A 12,134-nucleotide genomic window follows, 5' to 3' on the forward strand; every position below is an offset into this window, starting at 1 on the left:
ACAAAATCTCTGAAAGCTACATTCTGTCAGATTTTGATGAAAATTAAGTTTTTTCCTGATCACATTCTTCCAGGTCTCTAAGGTAACACTAGGCAGACTGGCATAATAATTTAACTGCAGCTCGCTGGTTCTAAGAATGTTTTTATATTAACATATAAGAAATTACTGTGTGTCATGTAATAGATAGCATCTTAAATTCCATAAATTCAGTAATAAATATAAATTATTAAAAATATAGATTCTAAATACTTAAGTCAGCAGGCAACATTCAATCCTATAATATTTGAAAAGTTATATAAGGTAAATATGCCATGGAACTACTACTACTAAAAAACTGGTTTTAAAAGCATAAATTTTTAATTCAAGATCATAAATTATCTTTAAAAGAAGCAGAAATAAAGAACATATCTCATAAGGTTTAATTTATCACATGCATTAGAAACAAAACAATAAACTGCCTTGTCATTGTTTTCATATTCTAAAGAATTATACACATCTGATAGAGTTTAATAAAGCACCTCATAGTATAGCTTTTTATTTTCCTAAATATTGGATTTTGACATATTGATTGCCAAGAATTGTCAATATTTCAAATGCATTTTCTTCCAAAGGTAAATCTTCCAACAAGTCAATTTACACACCTTGCACTGAGGAGAATTTATTTAACTTATTAAATGTGAAATAGTCATCTCAAATGCAGTAAGCAATTTCCTCTGTTTTCAGGTACAAAGAATAATACAGCCCATGTGTGACTTGTTAATAGCATCTATGTAAAAGACGAGTAAATGATCTGTAAGTATTTTAGATTACTAAAAACCTCTTTAATGCAACCTCAGTTATAGAAGCTGAGTAGTAATAAGACTGATAACTTGTTATCCATTTATTTGTTTTTGCCTCTTCCAGTCCAAATAACAATTTTTGGTGAAAAGTCTAAAAGGCAAAAAGACTGACTTGAGAGTCACAATGTCCTAAGATAATATGAAAAGGGATCACTAATTACTTTATAAAAATATTATAACTATTGTTGAAGGGTATTCAACTTATTCTTACAAATGAAAACTATATATATATATAGATTTGGTAAAATTCATTATTCTACTATTCTTTATGCAATTTATTTAATTTTAGTATAAAAGTCAATGTAATTTTATACTAAAAATCATAATTGGCTAAGATATTCACCTAGAAAATACACTAAACTATAATCAAAGACATCAAAAGAATCTCACTAAGAGATGATAACCACTTTTGATACCACAGTAATTTTCTTGTTTTTCCTATGTACTATTTTATGTAAAGTCATATAATACATATATGTCCTTGTATGTGCATGCATATATATATAGCTATTTTTATTGTTTTTTAAAACCTAACATTGTTAACACAACAGTTTTCCCATGTTTCCAAACAACTTTCCCTATAACAGTTAATAATGGTTCTTTCCCTGCAAATGGACATTTTAGTCATTTCCAACATGTCACAACCACAAATGCTTTGAAGAGTTTCACTATTGTTTGAACCTATATTTTGAAACTATTAGGTACGTTGTAGCCTGCTATAAAAAAACAGTCCACAGGTAATTGAATTTTAATGGAGTACCTTTGAGAAGTTATATCTCAGGTTCCCATATATTTGTTTGCACTCATTAGGATTACAAAGGATATACACTGTGGGCTATTAAACACAGGAAACAAATCAATAAGTTACTTATATCAGGCTACCAGCTTACAAAAAAAGTGTTATGCTTAATTTTCAAATTAAAACAAACAACTAATAAACACACTTCAAGTACTTAAAAACAATTACTTGCTGCTGCAGCCCTTGAAATTTTTCTAATTCTTTCTTTAATTCTTCTGAGTACCATTTTTCTTCCTAAAGGAAAACCAAAATATTTTTAATTAGCAAATTTAGAGTATTATCTGAAACACTGAAAATAAACAAATATAGTCATTTTTATCCTTACCTTAAGTGAAGCCTGTAGGTCTTGGACCTCCTGTCTAAGTAGTGTTATATCATCTCTAAACATATATGGGGGGAGAGGGAGAAAATTAATAGTTAATGTTCTTTAATTAATAACTTTGTCTCTTAACAAATCATGGTTAGTGACTATGTTAGGTAGCTAGTCAGACATGAGCAATGGGGGAAACAAAGGATTAAGGGCCCAGCCTAGAGACCACTCAAAGAACATCCCTTTGGTAGTTAGAGAATCTCTTCTGAATCCCCAGAGACAAAGGACAGGAGGGTCACAGTCTTAGCTGGCCTAATCTAGCTACAGACACCTGCACAGAAGGTCATTATAATACTGTGTTTATGCCTGGAAGTTCGTGAATCTAATTATAACAGACTATATTTTGAGTAAGCACATGCTCACTAGGCAAAGTGATATAGCAGCCAGGTGTCAATCAAATGCTCTCACTTGCCAATCACCTAGAAATGCCTTTGGAATCACCCCATCACAGCCCAAATATAAGGCAAACATTCCCACTTCTGGGCCCTTTTTGCCCTTCCGGGCTTTCTTTTTTGTGGTCCTCCTTTTTGCCCCTTCTTTTCGCCCTCAGTGTTGTTATGGTTGATATTGCAGCACTCCATTGAAGCTCTCATAGCTGTGACCATGTGCCTCCTCGGGGCTTACTTTGTCTTTCTCCATGTGCCTCCTTGGGGCACTGTCTTTAGAAAATATACTTTTAATAAAACTATTAAATCTCAATGACCTGTGATTCTTCACTGCAGTCATTTGAGGAAGAACCAAGGGAAAATGCTAACTACACGTCTGTGCCGTAGTTATCCATCTCTCTCACCACCTACCATTGGGGTGACATCGAACTCCAATCAGCCCAAATGCTGACGACTATATATTAATATTCTAATTTTCTCAATTAAAAAAAATAAAAACTGTAGATTTTATGTATAGTGGCATATATACAAAAACCTTAGGAAAATAATTTTATTCTTAAAGCTCATTGTTTATAAGTGGAAAAATACTTTATCATGGAAATAATGATATAACTGACTGTCGAGTGGCCAAGCCAGCAGCATACTAGCTTACATTAATCTACCAACAATAAGCATCAATAGTTTCCTTCTGCAGTTAGCATAAAATCTAAACTCATTAACAAGGACTATAAAATCTGCACCATCTAGTCCCCCATCTTATAATTCTCTCCCTCATTCGCTTAGCTCTAATAACATTGGCTTCTTTCTGTTCCTTGAGTCTGATATATTATTTCCTGTCAGAACCTTCTCACATTCTGTTTCCCTCACCTAAGAGTCAGTATGATGAAGAATGGTTAGCAGGAGACCACTGTAGGTCCTAATGAGGAAAGATTCCATGATAAAACAGTTTGGGGATTATTCTCCTGGGTGTTAGGAACATATCTTCCCTGGTTGGATTGTAAGTAGCAAAAACAAAAACAAAAGCAAAAGCAAAAAAAAAAAAAAAGTGGACTCTCCTTATTCCACACCAATACAAATGCCTACCATGGTAGAAGACACAGGAACTGAAACAAGTTAATTAGGAATACTCAAATGAATTGATTTTAGTAAAAGGGAATAGGAGAACAGGATCATTTCTAATGACGGAAAAGACAGTCCACATCACAAGCATTATTGGCAAGGTAAAAGATAATGGAACATCTTTGTGGGAGAATTATTCTCTGGGATAAGGGCAGAGGTAGAGAATAAAAGAACAGAGTCAGCTTTATCTGTGAAATAGGGTTAATAGTAGAAAAGGAAAGAAAATGCCAACTAACAGAATGTAAAAGATGGAGAAATAAGTCCTCTACCTTTTATAGCCATTCATGTGTAAAGAATTTGTTCATAATTCAACAGATATTAGCTTTCTATGCCAGACTCTTAAGTTGTTCAAGTGTGGATATGTTTTAAGTTTTCTCCACTATTTATTAATCTTCCCATTCTATGTATAAACTAAAATGATGAAGAAAGGAATTAATAACAATACAGTTAAATGGCTCATGTAAAATGTAATGAAATTCCAAAGAAGATAATTCCAATTCAACTCTAATTCAGTAAGCTCAGTTGCTCCAATTAATCTTTTTTAAAGTGTCATTCCAATAGATTTGTGAAAGTAATTTGCCTACAGTAGAAAACCTTTTGAAATGCATAATATATCAAACAACCTAGGGTATTTACAAAAGTCAACTGGCAACTTCTATAAAAATTTTAATAAAAACTTTGTCCAAAAGTTCCACTTGTAGAAATTTACCTTACAGATATACTCAAACACGTGCAAATGATACATCCATCAGGATAAATATCACATCATTTGTAATTGTAAAACACTGGAAATATCCTAAATGCTCATCAAAAGAAGAATGATAAAATTCCATTCTTTCATTTAAAAAATGAAATAATTTTTATCTGCACTGATGTGAAACAACCTGTCTGAGATACCCCAAGGTGTAAAGAAATGTTTTCCCCCCATCTTCCTTCCGAGATACTCAACAACATAAAAGCATCAGATTTTAAGGCTACAAGTAAAATATTAGCCTACAGACACAAGACCAAAGAAACTCCATTCATACGGAAATGTAGCTTTCAGTTAAGTGTTATAAAGATCTAAGTCCCTCAATAAAAAAAAAAAAAAAAATAGTAATAATAATAATAACTTTTTATGACCCAGGGCTGAGCAAACTTCTAATTACTCAATATCTGCTCTTATCCTGTGAATGGCCTTCCTCCCCTCAAAACCTCAAGGTACCTTACCTCATTCTTTAGCTCGAATGTCATATACCTCATTTTTACTTTTCTGTCTTTGAACTCCTCAAGTATGTGGGATTCCCATAAGTACATATGTAATTAAATTTGGTTATTTTCTCTCGCTAATCCATCGCATGCCAATTTAATTATTAGACCAACTCAAAGAACCTAGGAAGATAAAGGATAATTTCTTCTTCTGACACAATAAGAAATGAAAATAATTCAGGTTACTCTTAGCCTTTGAAGGAGCAGATTCAGAATGGTAAGGCAGAAGCCAGGCCTCAATGAGCTAAACATTAAATGAAAAGAAGCAAAAACAAGGATAAACTATGGAGGATTTTATGTTGAAAGTCCAATATATTGGGCACTGTCTAATTAATAGCTGATAAAGCAACTCTGTTAAATTAATATTAAATATAAAAAACATTTATATTGTACTTTAAGTACATATTTTATATCTATTTCCTAACAAATGACAAAAAAAAATTGTACCGCAAATTATTAATTCACACATAAAAATACTGAAGAGCATTTATAGTCAGGTAAAAGGAAAGATTCATATTTCCCAAAAGCACTGTTTTTTCCCACATATTTTAGTAAGTTAAAACAGTCATATTTTTAGTTCTACATTATCTATCAACCACAGTTATGTAATCATAATGTTTTTTATGTGATGTTCTTTATGTTATAGCAGATTAACCAAGAGACTTTTTTTTTTTTTAAGAAAAGCATGAAAAAAATTACAAGCAGAATGAAATCAAGTTTTCTTCCTTACTGGGGTTCTAAGACAAGAGTTCTTACTAATAGCAAAAGAAAAGCAAAGTCATATTGTTGAATGCTGTTTTAAGTAATTATATTTTAGTTTAATTTAATTCTTAAAACAGTCAGGCAAAATTGCCAAGAAGTAGAATGTGTACGTGTGCTTATTGTTATATAGGTGATTATAAAAAAAAATTTTAATAATTATTAAATTGTAATTCTTGGCTAAATTCATTATTTTAACAACTTACTATAAAATTATAAAATCTTCTAAACAGAGCGTATCATCCTTTATTAAACAGAATATGCTAAATATAATTTAACCTTTTGATAACTCATAATCTTCATTAAAAACATAACTTCTGGACCGTGTTGTAGATGCTGGTATAGTTGCTGGTCAAGGACAGAATAGGTTATAACAATTAAAGGAAGAAGACATGCTAAAGGAGAACAGATTTAAATTAAATAATATAAAAATACTATTGTTTTTACAAACTAATTTTTCACAATTAAACAATGATATTACATATTCATAACAATGTTACACTTCAAAACTATTATACTGTACCGCTTCAGAGCAAGATTAGCCTCTCCTCCATGGCTTGAATCATTACCAGCATCATGAACTGCCTCATAGTGTTTGAAAAGTTCATCAGCAGATCCAAGGGATTTCATACACTGGGGACATATGAAACCCTATAGAAAAAGGCAGAGAAAGCTTTCAAAATAATATTTAATACTGCAAAATAATTATTTTAAAATATATTTTAAATATATTATTTTTAAATATATATATTATAAAATATAGTCAAATGTCTTATTCAAAGAATAATGCCATTAAGTAAATTACAATTTATGGTATTAATCCCAAATTCTGGTATTGTACAAAGGTTCATCATTGTCTCTTCTGGCTGGAGATTACAAAATATAAAGAAAGCCCTTATAACTATCTTTTAGGTTGAATAAATTAATGGTTACAGTATACAATTCTAACCTGAGAAGTTAATTCTAAACTAGAAGACTAGTTGAGAATATTTGCCATCATGTCCTCCCTCTCTCTAGATATTTCATTAGTAATCTCAGTTCTATAGGAATAACAACAACAAAAAATTACGAATGTGAAGTGTTCTAAGCACTGAAGAAAACGGTAATATAGTATAACTCATAATTACCACGGAGTATCTATGACAGCTGAGAAACGAATTTCCTTGCTAACCTAAGATTAACACTGCAAAAGCTTCAAATTAATATAGTCCCATAAAATGTAAAAAATATTTAAATAATCCCAGAATTATTATATGGTTATGGCATACACAGTCCTGCATGACTATTCTCTCAAGACATCTCACACTCTATATACAACATGCTCCAACAATACTAACGTGCCTGTGTTTCCCTGTACACACCATGGTGTCTCACACTTCTGTGCCTTTGCAATATACTGTTTTTTCCTTCAGCACTATTCTCATTAGCTCATCAAGTCTCTACATGCACTATAATACACAACACATTGAAGCTTTTCATCTGTTTCCCTAATAACTAATGTAGAATTTTGAACATACTATATGTTTTCTACATTGTATATTTATTTAATGAAATGTGAATGAAACTAGCATTGTAGAATTTGGTAAAACAAACAAACAAAAAAGACCTTTAATAATGTGCAGATTATCAAATCTTCCAAGGAATGACTGAGCTAAGCAATAATATTCTGAACATGTAAAAACTAGAAATAAATAAAAATTCTGCTCCTTTGTTGGGTTCCACACAAATAGTGTATCCTCATTTATCATTTATACACATTATGTGGCAAAATCAAGGCTCACTGAGTATTGGGGATTTGCAGACATACATTACCAGATAACGCTATAACACAAGTCTATGTACAGAACTTTAGGAACACAAAAGAGGTATCCAACTCTGCCTGTGGCAGCAGTTAATGCCTTACAAAAAATAAACAAATATACATACATATTATGCTTTACAAAAAATATATAGCTACACATACTTACACATATAATGTACACCAGACATTGGAATTAAGTACTAAAGAATATGTAGTTATTTGTGAGAAGTAAAATAAAGGCATTCTAAGTAAATGGTGGAATATGAACAAAGGTTCAGGAAGAGGTATGAAACACAGCCATGCTGTATTTGGGAAACAAAGATATGTTCTGATTAGAACCAGAGTGAAGGGCACAACAGGTGAATAAATGCAGTGATCCCATGTGAAATTCCTGAAATGAGCAAAGACAGTAGTACTGAGGGTGTGCTTTTAGACACCAGAATAATGCCATTAGGCTCCAGAGATATTTGGTACATAGCACTGTCTTCTGAATGAATGAACGCTCTCAGTCTGTGAGTTAATCTAGCTGGTGTTATGCTCTCTTTCATCAAAACCATCTCTTATTTACTATCATGTTTCATATTGGCTCTACATTATGCTTAATTGGCATTCTTATAACTTCTGCCCAGTAACTGTTTTCCATACTAATTGACATGCCTTTCGTGCAATAGCACATGAAGCCCTATAACATTCAACCTGTCATGTCTCTTTTGTGTCTCAACTTCTGCTAGTGCAGAGAAGACAAATTATAGAGCATTCTTCAGAGCATTCTTCAGAGAAGCCCGCATCCTGATGACACTATTTAATCTTCACAACTCTGGCTTTTGACAATTGTCTCTGCTTCCAAGTTTTGGTTCTTCCAAGTTTTGATGCCAGAAGCTAATGACCATATTAAGGTGTACCACACCTTCTTAAAACTTCTAAATATTACTAGTTTAATAGTCCAGAAAGAACTGGTTCATTTCTAAAGAAATATTTTAAAAATTCAGTATATTTAAAAATATATTTAATTACAAAAATATTTCCTAAGTGAATTTTCCATGTGATTAGAGCTTGCATGTTTAAATAAAACTCTTATTTTGAGATATTACTGATAAAAATAAATCTTTCTAAAATACATATACATTTTCTCATCTTTCTAAAATACATATACATTTTCTCATCTTCTTAAATGAATGATAATAAACCTTTGCTTGATGTCTCAGATGTAAAAATATTAATCGTTGATTTGGGTGTCATCCACTCTATTAATTTGGGCCAGCTTCTTTAATTCCTATGCCTATATTTTATAATTTTTCCTACACCCTATTTTCTCTTTCAACAATGATTTGTAAAAATTATTTGCATGCTATTTCTAGCAATGCTAGCCTGCTATGGGTAGAAAGGGTAGATTAAGGAAAAGTTCATTAAAACCACATTACCCACTTAAAATAAAAGTAAAATAAGTTCAGAATGAGTGCCTGAGTGATGTTCCATGAACAGAGTGCATGATCTTCAATTCAAGGACTTTGTGATACTAATTCTGGACACTAAGAGACTCCACCTCTATTTATTTTTTCTAAATAATCTCAAGGAGATTGAGGTTGCTAGAGAGAGAACATCCACAAGTTTTGTCAGCAAACAATAAAACACTAAGAATAGCCAGCTACATTTATTTCCCTTAATCATTCCAAATTTCTCACCAACTTCCAAAAAAAAAAAAAAACTAACTCCACTCTCCCACATACACAGTTTACTTAAGATTAAAAACAATAAATTCCTTATTATTAAATTTCAGTTATCTGTAATCCTTCCTCAAATCCACTACAGCTAAGAACTTCCTTTACCTTGATACTTACAGCATCCCTGTTGTACCAAATATCCTTTGAATTAAAAGGACAGTGACAGGTAAGTGAGATGGTCACTTTTGATTTTGGCTAACCCATAAAGCAGAAGAGTTGACCCATAAGTTCCAGAAGGAAGACAACTGGTAAAATGCAAAGCAGAGTTCTAAGAACGTTTCATGCCTCTATCTTTCCTGGTACTGATCCAGCTAGTTTAACTGCTGTCCTCTTATATGCAACATTTTCCTCATCACCCTAGAGAACGTCTGCTTTCACTGTTCCCCAGTGAAGTTTTTCCAGAGTTCCTCTCAAGCTGAATTAGCCATTGCACTCTTTGCAAATAAAATCTATCATAGAAACTTCCTGGGGGTAGAGATCATATCTTACTTATCTTTTTACCTCTTTTACCTACCAAAATATCTGGCAACTAAGAGGTACTCTGTTAATATGTTAAGTAAATGTTTGCTGAAATGTTTCCTTATATACAAAATTATCTCACAGAAAAATGTCTGATTTTTTTGTCTTTCCTAGTACAAAAAGTTTCATTCTTTTGTAAGATTTGTAAAAGTAGCAAAAGAAAAGCTGTTTCCCCCCACCCCCCCCCCAAGAATACTGTAGTAATTTTCAAAGGAAAGAGATACATCAGGATCACCTGAGAAACTTTTTCCAGCCTGAACACTGGCAACACTTCCCCTTACTGGGATCCTACACCCAGCCTTAGGTATGCACCAGCCCCACATACTACTGAGAAACATTTGAGTGATCCACCTTTAATGATGAATGCGTGTCATTTTGTCGCCTCCCTCAGGTCTGGGTAGTCAAAACAAAGATTGAGACTGGTAGATTCAGTTCTAATGCTGTATATTTTCCCAAATAAAAACAGTAACAGTTCACATGTAAAGTCCTCTATGTAAGAGTAAAGCATTTTAATGCATTCGTAAAACAATATCTACGTAATAAAGAAATAACTTACAAATACTGAAATAAAATATCATTCACATATGTCAAATTTTATGACAAAGTTTATGCAGAAATATTAACTTAAACTTTTATATTTGTTTACAGATTCACAAAAAGACAGCTGCAAACAAGAGAAATCAAGCCAACTTCCCAAGAGCTTCTTTCCTTACTGAACTTTCCTTAAAGCATGCATAATTAAAGCAATCCATATTCCCTTGTAGCATAAAGGCTAAGCAACACCAAGGCAAAGAAAAACAAAGTTATTTTGAGCAACCCATAACCAAGCTGCTAAAACAAAATATACAGGACCCACAGTAACACTGGAGTCATTAAGAAGTTCCTGTCCTCTTGTTTCATTTTCAGCGTGCACTTTCTGGTAATGCTCCGACAAATCAATAGCAGTTATACATCTTTTCATACATAATGGACAGATGAAACCCTGTGAAATAACAACTTTTAGGAGGATATACATAAAAAGTTATTTATAAAACAAATACAGACAATGAAAATAGACACGACAGAAAAATAATTATTGTATCACTTTTTAAGATATGTAAAGGAAATTTTCAGATAGTAACTGCACAAAAAGTAAAAAAGATCTACTCAAAGTTAGGACTTCTAAAATTAGCTGTCATGCTGTAAATTCCCATTGCTTCATTTTTTCTTAAATTATAGTAACCAGTTGCTGTAGTTGGATTATTATCATTTTTATTGATGACACTTTATCCTTACCTATCTGAGAACTATTATTAGCAAGTTAGCTTTTAATTTAGATCCAGAAATGACTAGTAGATATAAAAAAATACTCTTATGTGATATAATATTCTAAATTTCTTATAATGAAATCAATTTTTAGTCTTCACCATATTCTACTAGGCTGAGATCCCATCCTTGCCCACACCTGTAATCCCCAGTAGGTGACCCTTCTACTTTTCCGAGCCAAATAATATCATTTTAAAACAACCTCCTAAATTCCCTATACCTAACAATATCTGTATTTTAAAATGTGGGCTGTTACAGTGATCTACGCTTTGGGTTTCCATTGGATAGGAGTAGTAGAAGGCAAGTTAATAGAGGAATTAACAGTATCAGGGGAAAAGTGAACAAAATGAAGACAGTGGTGAAGGAAAACAGGATATAAAAGTTATAATGTCATGAGTTCTGGTGTCAAAAATATATGTGGATTTCAGTCTTAACCGATGCTGACTATACGAGCTTAAGGAAAATACTTGCTAAATGTCAGTTTCTTCATTTCTAAAATGGGGCTGATATTAGCACCTATTCTAGAGTTATTGTGTAATACATAAAATGCTTAGTACAGTGCCTGACACATTGTGAGTATTCACCAATACCAATTGCCATTAAATGTATGGTTAGAAAGGAAAGAAAACAAAGCCTGGAAATGTTGAAAGACTAAAAGAAATTATAGAAAATAAAAACCTGCAATACTCAGCAAGGCCAAAGTTAAGTAGTAAAAATATGATAAACTTTTTGAAAAGATAGACAGTTATGGTAAGAAATGAGAGATATGATTTTAATAGTTCAGGTAAAATTATTCTGCCTCATAATAAAGTAGAAGTTCCTGCCATAGCTTGAATAGCCAGAAAAGAGGTAGTAAAGACTTTTTGTATTGATAACATTAAGAACTGGGAGGCTAGGATGTTCCCTGTGTCGCTAATGTCACTTACGACAAGAGCAAGGAAGGAGACTGCAAACAATGTTCCAAAGTGGGAGGCAAGGCAGGGTACCAGTTAAGAGCTAGACCTGGGCTTGAATCGTAGATTCACACTACTCTTAGTAGCTTTTATGACCTTCAGTTTCCTCATCTGTTAAGTGAGATAACAATAACAGCTACTTCACGTGAGTCTCATAAGAATTAAATGAGATAATACATATGAAGTGCTTATCATAGCACCTAGTGCAAAGAAAATATTCAATAAATATTGGCTGTCATTAATATCATTATTCCTTTTGTTAACAATTCTTAAAGTAGATTAGCCAGGGGATGAAAGTTAGGAACATGAATTCAA

At 32.4% G+C, this 12,134-nt stretch overlaps 1 protein-coding gene across 1 annotated transcript in view; it reads right to left on the reverse strand.

Annotated features, from left to right (window-relative positions):
* The window catches only part of EEA1 (early endosome antigen 1), a 107,734-nt gene that overhangs the window by 71,244 nt on the left and 24,356 nt on the right, over positions 1-12,134 (reverse strand). The window contains exons 3-5 of the mRNA XM_011361808.2: positions 6,044-6,171; positions 1,964-2,018; positions 1,807-1,872 (exon numbers count right to left, since the gene is read on the reverse strand). Coding sequence (XP_011360110.1) covers positions 1,807-1,872; positions 1,964-2,018; positions 6,044-6,171 — 249 coding nt within the window. The remainder of the gene's footprint in view (positions 1-1,806; positions 1,873-1,963; positions 2,019-6,043; positions 6,172-12,134) is intronic.

This window comes from Pteropus vampyrus, unplaced genomic scaffold, assembly GCF_000151845.1.
Source record: "Pteropus vampyrus isolate Shadow unplaced genomic scaffold, Pvam_2.0 Scaffold70, whole genome shotgun sequence".
Classification (NCBI taxonomy): domain Eukaryota; kingdom Metazoa; phylum Chordata; class Mammalia; order Chiroptera; family Pteropodidae; genus Pteropus; species Pteropus vampyrus.